This window comes from Oryctolagus cuniculus, chromosome 1 (genome assembly GCF_051225735.1).
Source record: "Oryctolagus cuniculus isolate XC-2025 breed Fujian yellow rabbit chromosome 1, ASM5122573v1, whole genome shotgun sequence".
Lineage (NCBI taxonomy): Eukaryota > Metazoa > Chordata > Mammalia > Lagomorpha > Leporidae > Oryctolagus > Oryctolagus cuniculus.
In genome coordinates this window covers 65970101-65995129 of record NC_142867.1, presented here as the reverse complement: position 1 = coordinate 65995129, position 25029 = coordinate 65970101, and the positions used below count along the sequence as shown (strand labels likewise).

General features: G+C 43.4%; 1 protein-coding gene across 5 annotated transcripts in view; it reads right to left on the bottom strand.

The window, feature by feature from the left end:
- RNF169 (ring finger protein 169) overlaps positions 1 to 25029 on the bottom strand; it is an 85993-nt gene that overhangs the window by 46494 nt on the left and 14470 nt on the right. For 4 of the 5 annotated variants that reach the window (XM_089330938.1, XM_017344708.4, XM_002708692.6 and 1 more), the window contains one exon: positions 1148 to 1221. In XM_089330938.1, coding sequence (XP_089187064.1) covers positions 1148 to 1221 — 74 coding nt within the window. Of the gene's footprint in view, positions 1 to 1147; positions 1222 to 8008; positions 8137 to 25029 lie in introns of those variants that run through there. The other variant, XM_089330945.1, reaches the window with a different exon arrangement.

Below are 25029 nucleotides of genomic sequence, written 5' to 3'. Positions count from 1 at the left end.
CCCTGGTCTCCCATGGGGTGCAGGGCCCAAGCACCTGGGCCATCCTCCACTGCACTCCCTGGCCACAGCAGAGGGCTGGCCTGGAAGAGGGGCAACCGGGACAGAATCCGGCGCCCCAACCAGGACTAGAACCCGGTGTGCCGGCGCCACTAGGCGGAGGATTAGCCTAGTGAGCCGCGGCACCAGCCCACTCTGCCTTTCAAATAACCAATTTTTTAAAAATAAATCAATAAAGGGAAGTCAAAGAATATACAGTAGTTAAGCACAGCTTTCTATTATCTTGTGTCTTTAACATGACTTTGCTAAATAATGATTTGTCATTAAATATAAAATATCACAATAATGTTATTATCATGTCTCTGTTTTGTGATGATGCCTAGTTCAGATCAAGTGGATTACTTACTTTTACAAAATCTTCAATATCCACATGTGGGATGACTACTTAATCAATTAGAGGAGAGGACTGGAGAACAGTGAAACAAAGCCAGCATATACTTGTCTTGAGCCTTTTTAAATTCTTAATTCTGTAGGTGATTCCCACACAATTAGTTTAAAGATAAAACCCAAGATGATACAAACACAGCTAAAATCTTTCCTACTGGCAAACACTTCTGGTTGGGAAACTATTTCTTTTTTTTTTTTTTTTTTTTTTTTTTTTTTTGACAGGCAGAGTGGACAGTGAGAGAGACAGAGAGAAAGGTCTTCCTTTGCCGTTGGTTCACCCTCCAATGGCCGCCGCGGCTGGCGCATTGTGGTGATCCGAAGCCAGGAGGTAGGTGCTTCCCCTGGTCTCCCATGCGGGTGCAGGGCCCAAGTACTTGGGCCATCCTCCACTGCACTCCCGGGCCACAGCAGAGAGCTGGCCTGGAAGAGGGGCAACCGGGACAGAATCCGGCACCCCGACCAGGACTAGAACCCGGTGTGCCGGCGCCGCAAGGTGGGAAACTATTTCAACATCCCTTTACTGGCCTACATTACAGTTCTTTGGAGCACTTAACAGAGTGAAAGCAATAAAAGGTAACACCAGCTAGGTGTAATCAGAGGAACTTTGAAAGATAAAGGAAAGCAGTATGAGCAATGATTAGACAGAGCAGCAAGTGTGTAATACTTAAGAAAAAAAAATGTCGAGGTAATTTGTATACTATACCTTTCTCAGGCTTTCATATTCCTCGCGAAGTTCCCCAGGCTTGCTTAATTTGATTGGAGCTCTGAATATAAACTCTAAAAGAAAGGGAACAAGAAAATGCCTTTTAACAGGACCGTCTAGGAAGGAACCAGCACCCTGTCCTGCTGCTGCCTACTCCCCCAATCCTAAAACACATTAAAAAATTTATGATAATCTTACTTTAAGCAGACACCATTCATCAAATAAATATTTATTAAAGGTTACCCATCAGGCACTGCTATAAGTACTAAGAGAAGCACTCAGCAACTCTTGTATTAGAAAATAGACAACAGGCCGGTGCCATGGCTCACTAGGCTAATCCTCCGCCTTGCGGCGCTGGCACACCGGTTCTAGTCCCGGCCGGGGCACCGGATTATGTCCCGGTTGTCCCTCTTCCAAGCCAGCTCTCTGCTGTGGCCTGGGAAAGCAGTGGAGGATGGCCCAAGTGCTTGGGCCCTGCACCCCATGGGAGACCAGGAGAAGCACCTGGCTCCTGCCCTGGGATAGGTGCAGTGTGCCGGCCACAGCGTGCAGGCTGCGACGGCCATTGGAGGGTGAACCAATGGCAAAAGGAAGACCTTTCTCTCTGTCTCTCTCTCTCACTGTCCACTCTGCCTGTCAAAAAAAATAATAAAATAAAATAAAAAAAGAAAAGAAAATAGACAATAAACAAGCGCACACGCCAGTGGTACAAGTGCAATTGAAGGGGAAAATGTAGGCTGGGGACAAAAATGTTATTTCTAGGGTGGTCTGGAAGAGGCTCAGTGGTAAAGTACTACATTAAAAAGACCTCAGGAAAAACTACATGTAAAACTGTTACTGAGTAACATTTGGAAGGAAATGAAGTTTTTTTCTTTACACTGTATTTTTCTATTTCTTTTTGATTGCAAAGTATTTTTCTGTATGCAACCTATATATAATCCTGTACTTATTTTCAGTATACAACCTGATATCTATTAATTCTCAAAGCATTCACTGGTTTTAATTTTTTGTTTTGTTTTGTTTGAAAGACAAAAAGTGAGTGAGAGGGAGAGCTCCCATCCTCTAGTCCACTCCCTGGATGCCTGTAACGCCCAGGGCTGGGCCCTGCTGAAGCAAGGAGGTCAGAACTTCATCCAGGTCCCCCACAGTGGGTGGGAGACACCCATGTGCTGATCCATCATCTGCTGCCTCTCTGGGTGCTCATTAATGGGAAGCTGGATCAGAAGCAGAGTAGCAGGAACATGAAATGGGTTCTCCAGCGTGGGATGCAGGCATCCCCAGCAGCAACTTACCCACTATGGCACACGCTCACCTCCCTGCAATGGTTTTGATTAGCCATAACATCAAAACCTTTCAACATGTCCTTCAAGCTTCTCCAGATTGCCTCCTATAGCCTTGTGCAGATCTCTCAACTCTTGACCATTTAATCATGCCACATATATATATACATATATATACATGTATGCTATTTTCCCAGCTGAAATTCTGTTTCTCTTCTTTGTATATATTTATAAATCTGAGACCCATGGGAGGCACACAGTGCATGTTAGTCCTATAAACTGATGCTAAATATCAAAGTTCAGAACAGGAATGGAGCAGGCATTTGGCCCTGTGGTTACAATGCCACTTGGCATGCTGCCCTCCCATACTGAAGTACCTGAGTTCCAGTCCTGGCTCCATTTTAGTCCGGCTCCCTTCCTACGCACACCTTGGGAGGCAGCAGATGACGAATAAGTGCTTGGTTCCCCACCACCCATATGGGAGACCCAGAATGAGTTCCTAGCTCCAGGCTTCAGTCTGGTCCAGTCCCAGCCATTGTGAGCATTTGAGGAATAAACCACAGGACAGAAGATCTCTGTCTGTCCCCGTCTCTCTGCTCTCTACCTTTCAAACAAATAGTGAGTTTAAAAAGCAGGAATAGCCAGCGCCGCGGCTCACTAGGCTAATCCTCCGCCTTGCGGCGCCGGCACACCGGGTTCTAGTCCCGGTCGGGGCGCCGGATTCTGTCCCGGTTGCCCCTCTTCCAGGCCAGCTCTCTGCTGTGGCCAGGGAGTGCAGTGGAGGATGGCCCAAGTGCTTGGGCCCTGCACCCCATGGGAGACCAGGGTAAGTACCTGGCTCCTGCCATCGGATCAGCGCAGTGCGCTGGCCGCAGCGCGCCGACCGCGGCGGCCATTGGAGGGTGAACCAATGGCAAAAGGAAGACCTTTCTCTCTGTCTCTCTCACTGTCCACTCTGCCTGTCAAAAAAATAAAATAAAAATAAAAATAAAAAAATAAAGTAAAAATAAAAAGCAGGAATAAATGTCTTAAATGCCATCAGAAAGGAAGGGGAGAGTATACCCTTCTGCCTCCTTAAATGTTTACACCTTCTATGTACATTTGGTGATCTAAAAATAGTATTAACCTTAAAACTTACTAGTAACCACATCCCACTGAGGTTGATATAAACATTTGTCCTAGAAAAGTAACCTCCTCAAAAAGCTGCCATTTGTCTTTTTTCTGGGGTCTCAACTGTTTTAAGAGGCCTCTTGTTTAGGACCCTGAAAACATTTAAACAGAAACACTGGACCTAATGCAGCTACAGCAAACAGTAACAGGAAGCCTAGCCAAGCACAGGAGAACTGCTGGTCCCCTTTACCATCACCTTCACCCAGTTTTATAAAAAAACTGGATAACTATTTTAGTCATATCCCTTAAGCACATTTCTAACTCTAGGCAAGCAGTACTTAAAATTAGACACTTTAAAAGAGGAGAAGGAGGCAGGGAAAAGCAAAAATCTTATGGTGAAACAAAGTACTTTAAATGCATTTACCGAGACTCCACTACATGTAAGATCATGCTTCATGTACATTTTCTCAATGACTTGTCACAGAAACTCTAAGGCAGGTACTGCACACATTTTACTCTGAGGGGTCAAATGACTTGCCCAAGGCCACAGAGCCAGTACGTGGCACAGCCAGGAGAAGGGTGTTAATAACTAGAAGAGGGAAATCATACAGAGATTTAAAATGCAACCAACTGGTGCCGGCACTGTGGTGCAGCAGGTTAAGCCACCAGCTGAGGCAATGGCATCCCATATAGGTATTGGTTCAAGTCCCAGAAGCTCCACTTCTGATCCAGCTCCCTGCAAATGGCTTGGGAAAGCAACAAAGGATGGTCCATGTTCTTGGGCCCCTGCACCCATCTGGGAGACCTGAAAGAAGCTCCTGGACTCCTGGAACCTAGCTTCAGCCTAGCCCAGCCCTGGCCATTGGGGCCATTTGGGGAATAAACCAGTGGATGGAAGATTCTGTGTGTGTGTGTCCTCTCTAACTCTACCTTTAAAATAAATAATTAAATTCTTAAAAAAAAAAAAAAAAAGCGACCAGTTAGGGGTTGAGCCCAATCTCCCCTATCACAAACTTCATTGTAGTAGCCCCCCTTGAATAGTCTTCCTTTTTTTTAAAGGCACCCATCAAGAAGATACAATTAAGAGCTTGTAGGAACCTACAACACTGTAAAAACTAGTAGGATTATAAAGAAGAAATTAATCCAAATTACGGGAAAGTTGGACAATACAATTAACAAGCGTGACTGTATCTATTTATATAAATGCAAGCACCCAGGACTGGTGCTGTGGTGTAGTGGGTAAAGCTGCCACCTGCAGCGCCAGCATCCCATATGAGTGCCGGTTCAAGTCCCAGCTGCTCCACTTCTGATTCAGCTCTCTGCTATGGCCTAGGAAAGCAGTGGAAGATGGCCCAAGTCCTTTGGCCCCTGCATCTATATGGAGACCCAGAAGAATCTCCTGGCTCCTGGCTTCAGATCAGCGTAGCTCCAGCCATTGAAACCAATTGGGGAGTGAACCAGTGGATGGAAGACCAACCAACCAACCACCCTCCCTCCCTCCCTCCCTCCCTCTCTCTCTGCTTTTTCTTCTGTGTGTAACTCCGACTTTCAAATAAATAAATAAACCTTTAAAAAAATAATAATAAATGCATGCACCCAAGGAACAGAATATATAGTCATTCCTCCATGTACACAGGAGATTGGTTCCAGGATCCCCAAGGATACCAAAATCCACAATGCTCGTGCTCCTTATACAAAATAGCGTGCTGTTTGCACATACCTGGTGCACATCCTCCTATATACTGTATTTCTAATCATCTCTGGATTACTTACAGCACCTCAAAACAATGTAAATCTGGGCGAACAGTTGTTACACTGCTTGTTTAGGAAATTATGACAAGAAAAGAAGGGGGGGGGAATACCCTGTGCATGTTCAGTAAGGCACATAATTTTTGATCAACAGTTGGTTGAATCCCCAGATGTGGAACCTGAGGATACAGAAGCTGACTCCCTATTTCTTAAAGCAAACAAGAGCAATTAATTATGTTCACAATACTCTAAATCACCAAGACATTTCAAAACATTTCAAATAACTCACATGATACAAACTCTGTTCTTTGATTCTGGCTACCACTTTCATATCCTAATTTTCTATCTACCTGGATGGCACTGAGTTGCCCCAAATTATTTCTCAAGAAATTCCCTGTTTGCTTAAGTTTGCCAGAGTAGATTTCTGCTGATTGCAATTAACAACATAAGCTAATTCAGTTTTCTTACATGGTGCTTTGAAATGAACAAAAAACTAGTCTCTAGTAAAACTGGTTAAAAAAAAAAAAACAGGGAGAAAGCAAAACAATATGAAGAATAAATCCTTAACCACATGTCAAGATGGCTTTAAATCTCCAGAGACTATTCAAGCAACCTTGCAGTGAATGATCTTGCATACCTATTACTTTACATGCTTGCAAGAGGTCCATAGAATAAAGTGCTGGAATCAGAATTTCTGCTAAAAAAAAAAAAAAAAAAAAAAAAAAAGTGTGCCTTTTGACAGATCAGGCTTTCTTCAGGAAGCCTTATTGGTTTCCAGTCCCATCACCAATGAATAACAGTGTCATTTCCTCACACTTTTTCCAGCACGAGTGCTGCAATTCATTAGTTTTGCCAAACTAATAGGTGACATTTTGTATCCAATATACTTCATAAGTGAAATTGAATACTTTTCATATGGCTAAGAGTGGTTTCCATTTCCTTTGATGTGAAAGATAAATGCACTTCCTTTCTTCTTGATTTGTTAATGTTCTCTATATAAGGAAAATTGGCCCTTTGTCACATGAAAAGCAACACTTTCTCAAGTTTATCCTTTGTGTTGATTTTGCTTATAGTGAATATTTGTATGTAGTTAATCAAACTTTTCTTTTTTGGCTTTTGCATTTTCTATCATATTTGGAAAGACTCCTCAGGCTAAAATATAACAAATCCTAACATAACAACTTCTGGTACCAACTGCAAATTCTGCTCAGATCTACTTTTTAAATTTCTGCATCTTTATTTTTATTTGGGAGCAACATAAGGAGCATAATCTCATTCAGGCTTATAAATAAGACTACTATACAACACATGAGACCAAAAATATTTTAGCAATAGCCTGGTACAAATGATAATTTTCACTCACTGTTGGAGAATGTCTTCCCTAAAATGGTTCTTGTTAATATTTAGTACAAAATGTCTCAAGAGCTTAACAATCTCATTTTTTTGAATGTAGCATAAATAATATAAAATTAAAAGCATCATTCCCAATTCAAAAGCTTTGGAACCTTGGACAAGTCCATCTCAGTTCTCTTTTCTGTAAAATTAGAACAATACCTATCATGATATACTATTATGGGGATCAAATGGGTGCAATGAGAGTAAAAAATACTTTGTAAACTATCTCAGCCAGTAGAATGGCATGCATTAGGACTCATAAAATTGTCTGTGGTGTTGGGACAACACTCTTAAATTGTGGCTTGGTTTGATTTACTTAAGTACAACATAGAAGAAACAAAGATAACAATGCAACTGCTTTGATGGATGTTGCATGGAACACTAAATTCACTTTGAGATATTTATAAAGAACGTCAAAGTCCACGTTATAAGGCCAAGGAGAAACCCGGTGTCCTCGTGGGCTCCTGCTATGCCCCTGACCTGAGAACACAAATGTCAGGGCACCAATTTGTACTCATCAAACTGAGTACTGATACAAAGTACCTAAATCTCAGGTTAACATTAATGCTAAAGGATACAAAATGCTTTTCACCCCATGAGGCCTATGCTACATTATATAGCATAATGTATAAAAGTTCAAAAAGTACATACATAGTTTGAATTAATTCTTGCATATTAAAACAGTCAAGCATAAAAAAACTGAACAGCCAGGGCCAGCATTGTGGCACAGCAGGTAAAGCTGCCATCTGCAATGCCAGCAACCCATATGGGCACTGGTTTGAGACCTGGTTGCTCCAGGTGTCAAACCTGGAGTAAAAAATACTTTGTAAATGATCTCAGCCAGTAGAATGGCATGCATTAGGACTTATAAAATTGTCTGTGGTGTTGGGACAACACTCTTAAATTGTGGTTTGGTTTGATTTACTTAAGTAAATCTGATCTACAAAGTAAATCTGATCTAGTCCCCTGCTAATGTGCCTGGGAAATCAACAGAGGATGGCCCAAGTCCTTGAGCCCCTGCACCTACCTGGGAGATCCAGAGGAGGCTCCTGGCTTTGGCCTGACCCAACCTTGGCTGTTGCGGCCATTTGGGGAATGAACCAGTGGATGGAAGACCTCTCTCTCTCTCTCTCTCTCTCTCTCTCTCTCTCTCCCCCTTTCCCTCTCTCCCTCTCTAATTCTGCCTTTGAAATGAGTAAATCTTCAAAACAAACACTGAATAGCCCCAATGTGACACTGCCTTAAACATTTAATTCTAGTTCTTACTTAGTAGCACCTTCCAGAAAGGTTAAGAAGTGAAAGAGCTTGACAGGTTCAGACACCTCACCTGCCAATCAATGAGGATTTAGAGATGTCAAAGCTTCTGTTTGCTGTAGCTTCCTCATCTATCAAACGTGGATGAAAGCACTAGCCAAGCTACCTCACAGGAATGCAGATCACAGTCTAAAGCAGCAGCAGCAGTAATCAGAGTGGAGTCTCTATAATAAATAAATAAAAGCTAACATTTAATGTGAGCACCATGTGCCAAGTAGTACACATACATTCTCTCTGATTGCAAACAAAAAATTATCTTTTAAAAGAAGTTCATGGAAAACATGCATTGTAAGTCCATTTTCCATGAATTCTGCAGTCTCCTTGCACACGGTCAAGGTTGTTATTTATACTAAGACAGCTGTTATTAAACATCCAGGTCCCCTGATTTTAGCAGAAAATGACTAGTCATAATTAGAAAGTTTACGTCTGCTGCTGTGGAACCTGACTTAATTTTCTCTTTGCTTCCTCTGCCTTCCTAGGGCCTTATGTCAGTTTGCTCCACCGCAGAAGAGGAAGCTGTGGCTGAAATGCCAGTCACGCTGCCACAGAAGCAGAGCCACAAGGTGTTGAGGGAGCACCAGAAAAGACACCGCCACCCTTCCTGGTCCCTGGGCATTAGTCACAAATCTGCCATTTCCTCTCTCCGCTCTCATGGGCATTTTCAAGTGTTTCAGAGGTACTGAAGCAACCGCCGGTCCTTCCCCCACCTCACAGGAAAGCACTACTTCACGCATTGCTGGGCTGCCAGACCTATCAGCACTCGTAATGAACCCAATGGCTGAAGTGCCTTCTTAACACCTAACCTCCGTCACACTTAACAGGAAGAGAAACTCCAAGGATCTGATGCCTTAAGCACCACATACATGTGCCCAGTGATCTAAGCTGAGCTTCGTGTTCAGTCTGATGTAAATCTAATAGCTCTACTTCCTGATGGGCCTTTCCAATAAAGGGATTTTCTCTGGGGTGGGGTGACTGGTTATTAATTAAGGCAAACAAAGGAAACAAATGACAAGACAGGTATTTGGCTAGCTGGACCAAAACATCCGGAATAAAATGTCATTGTCAAAGCATTCACACTCAATGCAAAATGAAGGAAAGAACCATACTCAAAGCACTGGGAAGAAGCCATATGAACAACTCTCAGATCCCAAGGGTACTCAGCTGTGCCTGAGTTTTCGCCCTCTGGGTTCAATTTCTTACATGCAGCAGAATGAAGAAACAACTCTAGACTTACTGAGTCCCAAACTCTAAACTTCCACTTACTAGCTATTTATTCTTGGACAAATTAAAAAAAAAAAAAATGCTCTGCATTTGAACCGCCTCTGTAACTTGATAATAACATAACCATATCTCAGGACAACAACAAGATAAAAATGAATTCAAAAGCTTGCAGGCCTATTAACGTTCAATGTTTGGTGAATTATTTAGCATTGTAATAATGTATGGTTGTATTATAACTGCCATAAAATGATTAACTACAGCCTAATTTTTTTCATTAAGCATACACAGATAACCAACTCACAAGAGTCGGTTCTACACCGCTTTTTTTTTTTTTTTTTTTGGACAGATAGAGTTATAGACAGTGAGAGAGACAGAGAGAAAGGTCTTCCTTCCATTGGTTCACCCCCCAAATGGCCACCACGGCTATGGAGACTTAGGGTAAAAGGTAAGGGTATTTCAGGAAGAGGCAGGAGGTAGAAACAGCATGATCTGGCCCAGGAACCATAGCTGTTGGTGGACTGTGAAGTAGAATGAAGCAGTACTGAAACTGCAAAGGTGACTAGAGACCATATCACATAACTGGTCTCTTTGGTATATTGAAATAAAAGTGGTGTAGAGGCCAGCGCTATGGCTCACTTGGTTAATCTTCCGCCTGTGGCGCCGGCATCCCATATGAGCACCAGGTTCTAGTCCCAGTTGCTCCTCTTCCAGTCCAGCTCTCTGTGGCCAGGGAGGGCAGTGGAGGGTGGCCCAAGTGCTTGGGCCCCTGCACCTGCGTGGGAGACCAGGAAGAAGCACCTGGCTCCTGGTTTCAGATCGGTGTAGCTCCAGCAGTGGCAGCCATTTAGGGGGTGAACCAACAGAAGAACGACCTTTCTGTCTCTCTCTCTCTCACTGTCTAACTTTATCTGTCAAATAAATAAAAAATAAAAGCTTACTTTGGTGCCAAAAAAATTGAAATCCATTCATAGCTTTTTCATAATAAACATTTTCCATGAACTTCTTATTGCCATGGGACTCCTCTGGTATATGTGTGTCACAACCCTACATAACACTGTGCAAAGGACATGAACAGGTCGTTCATATTTAAAACTTTAAAAACAGAGCATTTATGTATCAGATTGGCAAAAAAAGAAAAAGTTGATAATGACAAGCATTAGGGGCCAATACTGTGGTGTAGTGGGTAAAGCCACCACCTGCAGTGCTGGCATCCCATATGGGTGTTGGTTCAAGTCCAGACTGTTCCACTTCCAATCCAGCTCTCTGCTGTGGCCTGGGAAAGCAGTAGAAGATGGGCCCAAATCCTTGGACCCTTGCACCCATGTGGGAGACCTGGAAGAAGCTCCTGGATCCTGGCTTCAGATCAGTGCACAGCTCCAGCCATTGTAGCCATCTGGGGAGTGAACCAGCAGATGGAAGATCTCTCTCTCTCTCTCGCTCTCGCTCTCACTCTCTTGCTCTCTCTCTGCCTTTCAAATAAATAAATAAATAAATCTTTTAAAAAAGACAAGCATTAGCAAAGACTTCCTTTATGCTAAAGAGATGCCATACAGGTGTACAAAGACACATATACAAGAACGTTTACTATAGATGGCTCACAATCCTGAAGACGGAAAGCAATTGAAATGTTCTTCAAATGGAGACTGGGTCTGTTCCTACAGTGTCTGTTCTCATTCCTGGGCTGGCTTCTTGGTTGAGCTGGTCATTGTTGTTAGAATACTATCATAGTGTATAAAAGCTGTAGAGGAGGCCAGTGCTGTGGCACACAGTAGGTTAAGCTGCCAGAAGCAATGCCACCATCCTACACGGATGCCTGTTCAAGCCCCAGCTGATCTCCTCTCATCCAGTTCCCCACTAAAATGCAGCTGGGAAAGCAGCAGAGGATGGCCCCAGTGCTGGGGCCCCTGCACTCACATGGGAGACCCAGATAAAGCTCTTGGCTCCTGGCTTCAGCCTGGCCCAGCCAAGGCTATTCCAGCCAATTGGGGAGTGAACCAGAGAATAGAAGACCTCTCTCTGTCTCTCCCTCTCTGTAACTCTGTACTTCAAATAAAACAAATAATAAAATCTTAAAAAAGAAGAAACAAAACTGTAGAGGCCCCGCAGACTGAGATGATGTGCCTACCAGAGAACAGTGCCTACCTGCACTGACGCGAGCCTGGCAGCACTCCCGGCAAGCTGTGAAGCTCATTCTTCCTGAGCTGGGAGTCTCCGCAGGACCCGCTGAGAGTCTCGTGTGTCTACCCAGTCTGTCTTCCTAGGAAGTGCTAAACATTTTCCCCCTCAACACTGAAAAACTGCAGGGTCTCACTTTTCCACAGCTTTCTGTGAGCCTTCTTATTCTTAGCCTTCTACCCTGCGCAGAAAACGTTTCAGGTGGGTCTGGACAGGGAAGGCAGAGAGAAGCCATGATGGATCTGCTCTTCCTCTGTGAATGTGGCTGCCTATGTTCTGTTTGCCTTGGTAGCCCTGAACCAAACTTTGTGTATCCCCAGCCCCATGAAGAAAGCTCTGCTGACTTTTCTGCCTTTTAGAAGCTGCACTGTTTTTTTTTGTTGTTGTTGTTGTTGTTGTTTTGTTTTGTTTTTAATCTATTTGAAAGGAAGAATTACAGAAAGAGTTCCTCCATCCACTGGTCACTCCCCAGGTGGCCACAATGGCCAGAAATGGGCCAGGCAAGCCGGCGCCGCGGTTCAATAGGCTAATCCTCTGCCTTGTGGCATCGGCACACCGGGTTCTAGTCCCAGTTGGGGCACCGAATTCTGTCCCGGTTGCCCCTCTTCCAGGCCAGCTCTCTGCTGTGGCCCGGAAGTACAGTGGAGGATGGCCCAAGTGTTTGGGCCCTGCACCCCATGGGAGACCAGGAGAGGCGCCTGGCTCCTGGCTTTGGATCGGCGCGGTGCGCCAGCCACAGCGTGCCAGCCGCGGCGGCCATTGGAGGGTGAAACAATGGCAAAAGGAAGACCTTTCTCTCTGTCTCTCTCTCTCTCTCACTGTCCACTCTGCCTGTCGAAAGAAAGAAAGAAAGAAAGAAAGAAAGAAAGAAAGAAAGAAAGAAAGAAAGAAAGAAAGAAAGAAAGAAAGAAAGAAAGAAAGAAAGAAAGAAAGAAAGAAAGAAAGAAAGAAAGAAAGAAAGAAAGAAAGAAAGAAAGAAAGAAAGAAAGAAAGAAAGAAAGAAAGAAAGAAAGAAAGAAAGAAAGAAAGAAAGAAAGAAAGAAAGAAAGAAAGAAAGAAAGAAAGAAAGAAAGAAAGAAAGAAAGAAAGAAAGAAAGAAAGAAAGAAAGAAAGAAAGAAAGAAAGAAAGAAAGAAAGAAAGAAAGAAAGAAAGAAAGAAAGAAAGAAAGAAAGAAAGAAAGAAAGAAAGAAAGAAAGAAAGAAAGAAAGAAAGAAAGAAAGAAAGAAAGAAAGAAAGAAAGAAAGAAAGAAAGAAAGAAAGAAAGAAAGAAAGAAAGAAAGAAAGAAAGAAAGAAAGAAAGAAAGAAAGAAAGAAAGAAAGAAAGAAAGAAAGAAAGAAAGAAAGAAAGAAAGAAAGAAAGAAAGAAAGAAAGAAAGGAAAGAAAGGAAAGAAAGGAAAGGAAAGGAAAGGAAAGGAAAGGAAAGGAAAGGAAAGGAAAGGAAAGGAAAGGAAAGGAAAGGAAAGGAAAGGAAAGGAAAGGAAAGGAAAGGAAAGGAAAGGAAAGGAAAGGAAAGGAAAGGAAAGGAAAGGAAAGGAAAGGAAAGGAAAGGAAAGGAAAGGAAAGGAAAGGAAAGGAAAGGAAAGGAAAGGAAAGGAAAGGAAAGGAAAGGAAAGGAAAGGAAAGGAAAGGAAAGGAAAGGAAAGGAAAGGAAAGGAAAGGAAAGGAAAGGAAAGGAAAGGAAAGGAAAGGAAAGGAAAGGAAAGGAAAGGAAAGGAAAGGAAAGGAAAGGAAAGGAAAGGAAAGGAAAGGAAAGGAAAGGAAAGGAAAGGAAAGGAAAGGAAAGGAAAGGAAAGGAAAGGAAAGGAAAGGAAAGGAAAGGAAGAAAAAAAAAAAAAAGAAATGGGCCAGGCAGAAGCTAGGAGTCAGGAGCTTTATCCGGGTCTCCCACATGGGTGCAAGGACCCAGGTACTTGGCCCATCTTCTGCCGCCCAGGTGCACTAGCAGGGAGCTGGACAGAAGTGGAGCAGCCAGGACTCAAACCAATGGCCCATATGGTATGCTGGCACCACAGGCAGCAGCTTTATCCACTATGCCACAGCGCTAGCCCCTGCACTCTCTCTTTGCCAAGAATTCACAAAAGTCTGAAATCCTGGCTGCCTTGGCAACTTACTACGGCTTCCTATAGTTGTTTTTTTTTTTTTAATCGGGCTTTTCTAGTTATTCTCAGCAAGAGTATTTCTGCTACAATCTGCTCCATCACAGCCAGAAGCAAATCCCACATTCTCTATAAGCAATAGAAAAGACAAGATTTTCAGGATGAAACCACAAACTGAATATCACACACAGTCACCTTGTAAACCATGAGACAAAGCACCTCAGGAGGTAAACGTATGTACATAAGTGAATCTGAGGACAAAGGAAAGATCAGTGAGGGAGGCAAGTATGTCAGGCATCAAAGACAAGTGCCTGCAGAGGACAGAAAGCTGCTCCTGGCAAAGGGAGCACAGGAGCAGAGGCAGAAACAAGGGCACTGTGTCAAATGGAGGACGACAAGGTGCGGGCATGATGGGGCATGCACAGGATGGAAGCGCCTGGATGCCTGGGACCAGCGCTTGAGGAGAGTCCAGGAAACTAAATTACCTCTATGTTCCTATGTCTCAAGTGTTATGTGCAAGAAATGGCAGGAAACTCTTCTCTAACGTTAGTCCAGAAGCAATGACTAAGAAGGAGCACATCTGAGGGCGGAGCAATCGATGACTGATCTAATTCAATTGATGACTGATCTAACGTAATAATACAAGCAGAAGTAAAGAGAAGGAGGAAGGAAGGAGCAGGTGTAACAGACCATGGGGAAACTGAGAGGCTCAAGTTGTCTCCAAAAGGATTTAAAAGGAGACACTAATCCTACTTGGGTTTTATCTATACTGAATTTCTTTTTGTAAAAAAGATTTTATTGTATTTGAGCTACAAAGAGAGAGGGAGAGACAAAGAGAGGGATCATCCATCTACTGCTTCACTCCCCAGATGGCCACAATGGCTGGGGCTGTGCCAGGCTGAAGCCAGGAGCCAGGAGCTTCATCCAGGTGTCTCACGGGAGTAGCAGGGTACTATCTTCTGCTGCCTTCCCAGGTGCATTACCAGGGAGCTGAACTGGAAGTGGAGCAGCCAGGACTCAAACAGGCACCCATATGAGATGCTGGTGTCACAGGTGGTGGCTTAACCCACTAAGCCACAATGGCAGCCCCTATACTGAACTTGATAAATGACTTCCAAGTGGTAATCTATTATGGGTAGTTGAATATAGCATGGGACTAAGGTGAAAGGGCTAGACCTGTGTATGTTGTGGTCTTGCTTAGACTTATTACCAAAAACTATAAGAGCAGATATGCCTGAAGGAGGCCTCCACAGGAATTACCAAAGCAAAAAAAAAAAAAAAAAAAAAAAAAAAAAAAAAAAAAAAGAGGGCTACACACACAGAACTTAAGGAGCCGCTAAGTCAGGTAAGGGAAGTTAAGAGGCTAGAGAAGAAGGCAACAGGAAAGAAAGAGACAACATAATTTATAAGCAACACTGTTTGTTATCTATAGCAGAGAAACCAAAACAATTTGGCTAGGATGGAGTTCTTATTAGGAGATCATTTTGAGACATAAATAGTTGCCGGCGCTGCGGCTCAATAGGCTAATCCTCCGCCTGCAGTGCTGGCACACCGGGTTCTAGTCCCAGTCAGGGCACTGGATTCTGTCCCGGTTGCCCCTCTTCCAGGCCAGCTCTCTGCTGTGGCCCAGGAGTGCAGTGGAAGATGGCCCAAGTGCTTGGGCCCTGCACCCACATGGGAGACCAGGAGAAGCACCTGGCTCCTGGCTTCGGATCAGCGCAGTGCGCTGGCCGCAGCGCACTGGTCGCGGCGGCCATTGGAGGGTGAACCAATGGCAAAGGAAGACCTTTCTCTCTCTCTCACTCTCTCTCTCTCTCACTGTCTAACTCTGCCTGTAAAAAAAAAAAAAAAAAAAAAAAAGACATAAATAAATAGTCAGTATTGGGGCCAGTGCTGTGGCACAGTGGGTTAAAGCCCCAGCCTGCAGCACTGGCATCCCATATGGGCCCCTGCACCTGCACCTGCGTGGGAGACCTGGAAGAAGCTCCTGGCTCCTGGCCTCGGATCAGCTCAGCTCTGGCTGTTGCGGTCAGAATAGAAGACCTCTCTCTCTCTCTCTCTCTCTCTTCTCTGACTCTACCTCTCTCTCTCTGTAACTCTTTCAAATAAATAAAATAATTATTTAAAAAAAACCAGCATAGAACATCAAAGAGATATACAATACCTGAGCACTGCATAGCACAGCAAGCGGCGCAGGTGCACAACAGCACGAGGCAGCAAGTCCAAGTGCACGCTTCTGCACTGACACACCTGAAGTGCAGCGCTGCACAGGAACTGGGGGGCTGCCAGCCCTCAAATCTCAAGTGGACCTGCTTATTCAGTCCACCAAACTTCTGAGTAACCACTCGCAGATGGGCCATGTGGAAGTAGAAATTCTAATGTTAAATTAAGCACACCATGTAGGTGGAAACATGAAGAGTGAACCACAAATGTGTTCTAAAACCAAACTAGAGTAGTTTCCACTTCACGAGTGTTTGCCATTTTTTGGCTTGCTCTTCCAGACTCCGGGAGTACAGATGACAGTTAAGCACCAGGGCACAGGAACACAACCTGCTCATTTATGCACTCGCCCAAGACAAGTATCAATTTGCAGCAGGCAATACAAAGAATGTTTACCTGGTTCACAGAGGAGGCGCATGAGCAAAAGTTTAAAAGCTAATAAAATTAAAATCAAATTTTAAGGCTGCTTACCTAAGCACCATAATTAATGCCAATCCTACATCAGATTTCGCTGCTTTTAAACTAGCCTGTGGCAAAGAAATAATCAAATCAAAATGTCCTGGCCCACATAACCACGAACTCATAAAAGTTTTGTAACTTTTGACATAATACCTACGAATCTAAAAAAAATCTAAACCATAAATAGTTTTACTTAAAAATATTTTCATTGTAACATTGGTCATAATTATAAAACCAGCAATAACCAAAATATCCAATATTGATGGAATAGTTACGCTAGTTATGGATGACCCATACAATGTACCATCACTTTGCCAAGTGATGGTACAAGTTTTCTTAATTGAGATATTGCTTTAATAATATGGGAAACCCTTTAGGTTAAGTGAAAGACACCAGTTGGTGAACTTAATATGCCTAATAATCTCAACAATGAAGACACATTAAAGACAGAAATGGCTGTAGTGGAGTTGTAGAACTCACAAAGGGGAAAAATGAAAACATTAGTGATAACATATCCAGTTATCACAGTGTGTAAGAATGATGGAAGGATCAGCTTTGTGGCACAGCGGGGGAGGCAGCCACCTGTGAAGATGGCGTCCCATACAGGTGACAGTTCCAGTCCTGGCTGCTCCACTTCAGATCCAGCTCCCTGCTAATGTGCCTGGGAAAGCAGCAGAAGATGGCCCAAGTACTTGGGCCACTATATCCACATGGGAGACCCAGATGAAGCTCCTGGCTCCTGGCTTAAGCCTGGCTCAACCCTAGTTGTTGCAGCCATTTGGGAAATGAACAAGCAGATGGGAAAATCACACTCTTTTTCTCTGTAACTGTGCCTTTCAAATAAATAAATAAATCTTTTTTAAAAAAAAATCCTTGGCCTTAATTTCTGCTCTGTTGGAGACAAAGAATATTTATAATAGCACAGTGGCTGGCGATGTGGCACAGTGAGCTAAGCATCTGCCTGTGGTGTTGGCATCCCACATGGACTCCGTTCGAGTCCCAGCTGCTTCACTTCTAATCCAGCTCTCTGCTAATGGCCTGAAAAAGAGGTAGAAGATGGTCCAAGTCCTTGGGCCCCTGCACTTGCTTGGAAGACCTGGAAGAAGCTCCTGGCTCCTGGTTTCAGATCAGCCCAGCTCTGGCCACTGGGGGCCATTTGGGGAGTGAAATAGAGGATAGAAGACTTTTCCCTCTGTCTTTCCTTCTCTCTGTAACTCTACCTCTCAAATAAACAAATAAATGGATAAATAAATAAAGATTAGTATAAACTTACCAGGTGACAAATGCCAAGAAGGCTGCAAAAAGCATACTATCCTTTAAGGACTCTAAGTACTATGGCATGATCAGAAGCTTGGGGAAGGGAAGAAAAGCACCAGAGAGATGCAACTTTCCAAAAACTGAAACCTCTGAAAATAAAGAACAATGAATACAAGGTCACCACAATGGGAGAAACCCTTATTCTCGAAGACCAATGCCTTGTCTCATGTTCCAGAGCTCATCTTCCCTTACCTCCGCACGGACTTGGCTCATTCCGTTTTCTCCACTCCTTACAGTACCACCACCACCTTCCCTTCTACCGTGAAAATATCCAAAGCTTAATGCAAATATAATCTGATATCCTCTGTCTCGAAAGAAGAAAGAAAGAGGCCAGCACCATGGCTCACTAGGCTAATCCCGCACCTGCGGTGCCAGCACACCAGGTTCTAGTCCCAGTTGGGGCGCTGGATTCTATCCCGGTTGCTCCTCTTGCAGTCCAGCTCTCTGCTATGGCCCGGAAGTGCAGTGGAGGATGGCCCAAGTGCTTGGGCTCTGCACCCACATGGGAGACCAGGAGAAGCACCTGGCTCCTGGCTTTGGATCGGCGCGGTGCACCGGCCACAGCGCACTGGCCAGAGCGGCCATTGCGGGGGGGGGGTGTGTGTGTGTGTGAACCAATGGAAAAGGAAGACCTTTCTCTCTGTCTCTCTCTCACTGTCTACTCTGCCTGTCAAAAATAAATAAATTAAAAATAAAAAATAAAAAAAAAGAAAATGTGTAGGGTATGGGGAGGCACTGTGACATAGCAGGTAAAACCACTGCCTGCAGTGCCAGTATCCTGGTGCTCCACTTCTGATCCAGCTCCCTGCTATGGCCTGGGAAAGCAGTAGAAGACGGCCCAGTCTTTGGGCCCCTGCACCCACATAGGAGACCAGGAGAAAGTTCCGACCTCCTGGCTTTGCATGGGCCCAGCTCTGACTGTTGCAGCCATTTGGGGAGTGACCCAGCAGATGGAAGACCTCACTCTCTCTTTCTCTGTGTCTACCTCTGTAACTCTGCCTTTCAAATAGATAAATAAATAAATCTTTTTAAAAAAAGAAAGAAGAGAGAGAACACGAACGGACAGATCCATTGCTCTGGTGTAGTAGGCTAAGTCTGCCTGTAGCACCAGCATCCAATATGGGCGCTGGTTCAAGTCCCAGCTCCAGATCAGCCCAGTTCTGACCAATTCCTCCAAAGATTTTTCTACATATTCACCATTCCTGCTTTCTCACTTCAACCCACTCTCTTAGAGCTTTTTTCCTTGTCTCCTCACTCTACCAAAATTGTTCTTAGAAAGTCATCAAGGAAGCCCTCCATGTCTCCCACCCTCCGCATTGTAAGCATGAGGTACAGGCATGAAAGCCTTCACCAGATGGGTATACTCTGATAGACAAAGAGAATCTTTAGGATCAGAACGGCTCCCTTATATGGAAGTTGCCAGTCTGCAATAAGCTGGTTCAGCTTTAGCACAAACCATCTTCACCGTAATACTATTTCCTCTGGAAAACAAGCAAGACAAGTGGCAGCCCTGCATTAGCCTCATCAGTATGAATAAGCAGCAAACAATACTCCCTGCTTTCAAAGCTCCACCATAATGGGCTAACACTTGTAATCTTTTAAGAGCCTGAAGCAGTTATTAAGTATAGATGATCCTTTTTCCTTCCTCTTTGTTACATATTCTGGCTCCCAAGTCCAACCTTTCTAAGAACCTAGTTCAATGCCTTACGTATAGTATGAACTCTATAGATGTTGATTATATAAACTCTAAATCCTAGCACATAGGACCTGCTACAAAATAAATCCAATAAATGCTAATTCTCCCCTCCCCAGAACGATCTTCCCTGTAATTTCCTCCTTGAACATGGTTATCACTTTCTCGCATCAGAACAGCCTGTGGCTTAAGAGAGCCATGAGTACTTGGGACCCAGAGTTTCACTGAATTTCAGTTACTACAAGATGTCCATGAGTGGTATCCTGAGGCAACAGAACCTGCCCAGGATCTCTAAACTCAAAACACTTAAGTAACTAAACATAAATCTGACCCTAGGGATCAGAAGAAAGCAAAGCCATTTCTCTAATTCTTATCATTAAAAATCCATGCATAATATTTATGCATGGAAAATAACCTGGCAAAAATATACAATCATTAACAGTGGCTATCTCTGGCTTGAGGCAAACAATAATATACAGTGTTTCACTCTCTTCATTGTGCTATTTATTGCTCAGTTTCTCTATAGCAAATTCCAAATTTGCTCTCTAACTTTGGGCCTTGTTCCCTATAAATCCATTTTGGGTATCTATTGTTCTAACAAGCTTCTTAGAATTTTTTCACAGTCTTACTCATCTTTGCATCCTCAGCACGTAGCACAATGCCTGGCACACAATATATGTCACAACAGGTGAGGTCTACTCCATAAATGTCCACAAAATGAATGGATGCACACCATAACAGCTAATGTTTATTAGGTATTTGCTTTCTATAAGCACTTCACACATGTCATGTCATTTGATTCTCACAACTCTGCACACAGATACCATTATCCATAAAGCAGAAATAGGGAGATTTAGGCACAGAGTTTAAGCAATTTGCCCAAAGTCACAGAACTACTAAACAGTAGAACCAGTGTGCAAACTCAGATCTATTCGCTCTCGATCCTATGTTCCTTCCAGAATGCTATTTAAGATGCAAAATGTCATTACACTGACGTACTTAATGACAAATTTTATTTATAATGCATGCATTATACAAACCTTGTTATCTCATTAGAGGAGTAGACACGTAAGAATATTGCTGTGCCTGGGATTCAGTAGGTATATTGAGGCAAGTTTGAAAAGAGCTGCAGAAGTAACCATCCCTCTCCTTCCTTTCATACATAGCAAACACTACACAACTTGTACCGTCTTTTATATTATCCTAGATGCTACAATCAAGCCATGTATGCTGAGCAACACATATAAGGGGTCTTAAAGTAGTGTTGGAGAAGGAGATGCAAGAGAACAGAGAATCTCAGTTGACAAATCAGTCAGATTGGTGTTAATAGAAATTCTGAACTGTTAAAGGAAAGTCATTTATCCCAAGCACCCAGCAAATATTTAGGAACCTGCTATATGCCAGGTACTGCAATATCATGGAAATTTAGGCCATCTTCCCAAAACCTTATTCCAGGACTCAGTACTTCAGACCAAGTTTCTCAATCATCAGAAGCTCAACTTAAGTTCTCACAAATTATAAAAACTCAATTATGGGGCTGGCACTATGGCATAGCAGGTAAAGCTGCCACCACCCACAGTGCCAGCATCCCATATGGGCACCAGTTCGGGCCCCAGCTACTCCACTTCCAATCCAATTCTCTGCTATAGCCTGGGAAAGCAGTAGAAGATGGCCCAAGTCCTTGGGCCACTGAACCCAAGTGAGAGACCCGAAAGAATCTCCTGGCTTCAGATTGGCGCAGCTATGGCCACTGCCACCATTTGGGGGAGTGAATCAGTAGATGGAAGAACTAACTCACTCACTCTCTCTACCTCTCAGTAACTCTTTCAAATAATAAATCTTTTAAAAAAAAAAAAAAAGCATTTTTCACTAGCAAATGTGTTAAAATGTCTGGACTACTGAATTTCTAAACCAATATGTATCTAGTTTATTTGATAGTACATATCCACAATAGATTAAAAATTACTATTATGTAGGGGCAGGCACTTGGTTTAGCAGCTTAGAAGACCTACATGCCATACTGGAGTGCATGGGTTTGAGTTCCAGCTCTGCTCCCAATTCTAGCTTCCTGCTCACACACACCCTGGGAGGCAGCAGATGATGGCCCAAATACCTGGGTTCCTGCATGCAAGTGGAAGACCTGGATTGAGTTCCTGGACCCCAGCTTCAGCATTTGCCCAGTCCTGACTGTTGTAGACATCTGAGGACTGAACCAGTGGATGGGAAATTGATCTCTCTGTGTGTCTCTCGCTCCCCCACTTCTCAAATAATTTGTTTTTAAGATTACTATTATATCTGGGGCCGGCGCCGCGGCTCACTAAGCTAATCCTCCGCCTTGTGGCGCCGGCACACCGGGTTCTAGTCCCAGTTGGGGCGCTGGATTCTGTCCCGGTTGCCCCTCTTCCAGGCCTGCTCTCTGCTGTGGCCAGGGAGTGCAGTGGAGGATGGCCCAAGTGCTTGGGCCCTGCACCCCATGGGAGACCAGGAGAAGTACCCGGCTCCTGCCATCAGATCAGCGCGGTGCGCCGGCCGCAGTGCACCGACCGCGGCGGCCATTGGAGGGTGAACCAATGGCAAAGGAAGACCTTTCTCTCTGTCTCTCCCTCTCACTGTTCTCTGTCCACTTTGCCTGTCAAAAAAAAAAAAAAAAAAAAAAAGATTACTATTATATCTGTCATTGATGGCCTACCATGTACCTAGTACATACCACATTACCTAACCAATAGCTTTTTTTTTTTTTAAGATTTATTTTATTTATTTGAAAGTATTACAGAGAGAGGTAGAGACAGAGAGAGAGGTCTTCCATCTGCTGATTCACTCCCCAGATGGCTGCAATGGCCGGAGCTGTACTGATCCAAAGTCAGGAGCCAGGAGCTTCTTCTAGGTCTCCCACGTGGGTGCAAGGGCCCAAGGACTTGGGCCATCTTCTACTGCTTTTCCAGGCCATAGCAGAGAGCTGGATCCGAAGAGAAGCAGCCAGGACTAGACTAGAACCGGTGCCCATATGGGATGCTGGTGCTTCAGGCCAGGGCGTTAACCTGCTGTGCCACAGTGCCAGCACCAGCCAATAGCTTTTGAAGAGAAATCCATGTAAGAATACTTTTTTTTTTTTTCAGGGCCAGCACTGTGATGCAGCAGGTTAAGCCACCATCTGCTGTGCCAGCATCCCTTGTAGGTGTGAGTTAGATCCCCTTGATGTTCCACTTCCCATCTGGCTCCCTGCTGGTGTGCCTGGGAAAGTAGCAGAGGATGGCCCAAGTCCCTGGGCTCCTATACCTACATGGGAAGCTCCTGGCTCCTGGCTTCAGCCTGGCCCACCCCAGGCCACTGTGGCCATTTGGGGAGTGAACAAGTGGTTGGAAAATTATTCTATCTCTCCTCTCTTTCTCTGTAACTCTTTCAAATAAATAAATCTGAAAAAAAATTTTTTTTCAACATTTTCCATGCCCAAATACACATATAAAATGGAAACAAGTGGTTCACTATGTTGACCTCTCTTATATTCTTAAAACAACAACAACAACAACAAATACCAACAAAAATAACTTGGGACCAGCGCTGTGACATAGCTAGTAAAGCCACCACCTACAGCACTAGCATCCCACATGGGCACCCATGTGGAAGACCTGGATGAAGCTCCTGGCTCCTGGCTTTGGTCTGGTCCAATCCTGGCCTTTGCAGCCATTTGGAGAGTGAACCAGCAGATGGAAGCATGTTCTCTCTCTGCCTCTGCCTCTCTGTAACTCTGCCTTTCAAATAAATAAATCTTAAAAAAAAAAAAATTGCTTATCTCATCCTATAAATCTCATCTCATTTTACTATTAAAATATCACTTTACAATAATTTTCTCTAAACTTTTAATAATTCTTTGAGGCTGTTATCATTATTATCTCCACTTATACACAAGGAAGCTAAATACCTTACCTAAGGTCAAAAAATTGGTAAAGTAAGTGAGGGAGCACAATTTAAACTAAGCAGCCTCAATACAGAACTCTCAGGGTTAAAAAAAAAAAAACTACATAGTCTAGGGCCTAACACAGCTTCATCTAAAAAGCCATAAAAACAGCACACCAAGTCATTCAACATTCACTGACACTGAGCGCTAAGTATTTTCACAAACACAACCCTTATTTAAACCTTATAACAACCCTGTGTGCTTTGTAGTGTTTACTCTTTACCTACCAGAAAACATAGCCCAAGAAGTTAAGCTCTGCCAGGGTCAATTACGAAAAGGTGGCAGGGGTGAGCCTCAAATCCAAATTTTCTGACTTCAAATCTACTTCCCTTCCCGAAAACACATGACCTGTACAAATGTCACTTCTATTTAAAAAAACATAAGATGCCATTTCCTCCTACACCAGATAAGGGAATCACTCATAGATCTAATTCAGGTCACCAAGGAGAAAGTTAAACCTCCTTCATTTCCCAGACTGGTTTCCACAATACAGTAGTGATTTCCGCAGTGCTGAACAGTAACCAGGCAGAGCCAAAACTCTAAAGTAAACAATGACTTAGCAAAGCCCAAGACCCTTTACAGACTATCCAAAATCTATGAGTGATGGCAACAAAGCGTTACAACTAGTCATTTCCCTAACAAGTAACTTTTATGTTAATGCTCTTAAGTATCAACAAAGTAGAAGGTAAGGTACAAAAACAGGAACAATGGATAAAAGAAACGTAATTACAATGTTAGAGTGCACTAACTTGATTTATCAGTGGAAAATGTCTATTACGAAAAAAACTGCATGGATTTCAAAATTCTTTGCACCAAAATAAACTTACTTTTAGAATTCCATTTTTCCAAGAAATTAAAAAAAAAAAAGGACCACAAGATCCATCTGGTCTGTGTCTCATAAAATGTGTGCAATTACAAGCCTGTGGTTTTTAAAAGTTTTTGTTTATTTTCATTTCATTTGAAAGGGGGGAAGAGAGTGAGGGGGAGAGAAAGAGAGAGATCTTCCATTCACTTGCTTACCCTTCTCCAAATGCCCAAAACAGCCAGGGCTGGTTCAGGCTAAAATGGGAGCCCAAAACTCCATTCTTGTCTCCCACATTGGTTGCAGAGACCCGAGTACTGAGCCATCCCGGGATGCCTCCCAGGATGTGCATTAGCAGCAAGTTGATCAGAAGTGAAAGAGGCAGGACTGACTTGAACTAGGCACTCTGATCAGGGAGGTAGACATAACTGTTGACTTAACCACTACACCAAATGCATGCTTCTCAAAGAACTTTTTGAAATACTCTATTACAGAATTTATTCTTCTAGTCATTTATATAATGGAAATACAATACCCAACAGGCCAAAGGTATGCAAGGTACTGTCTAAAACAGGAAACATACTTGTACGTTACTCATAGAACTATAAGCAATTATTCTGGGGAAAAAAAGTTACTGGTGGATATGCTTCCATGTCAATAACCATGTATCCTCAGAATTTAATAATTTGGGCATCTTCCATATCTACAGTTAAAAATGAACAGCTTCAACAACTGTAGACTGGGCTGCTCCATCCTCCTATGAATTGCAACTCTTAAATCCACAATCTGCTTTGCACTAAGATGACATAACAAACACTTTCCTGGAAAAACTAGTGGTGATTTATTATTTTTATTTCTTTATTTTGAAAGGCAGAGTGATAGAACAGGACAGAGAGATCTTTCATCCATTATTCTACTCCCCAGATGGTCCACAATGGCTGAGGCTGGTGCAGGCTGAAGTCAGAAGCCCAGAACTTCACCCAGGTCTCCCACGTGGATGGCAAGGACCCAAGTATTTGGGCCACCTTGTGCTGCTTTCCCAGATGAATTAGCAGGGAGCTGTGTTGGAAGAAGAAAAGCTGGACTCTAACCAG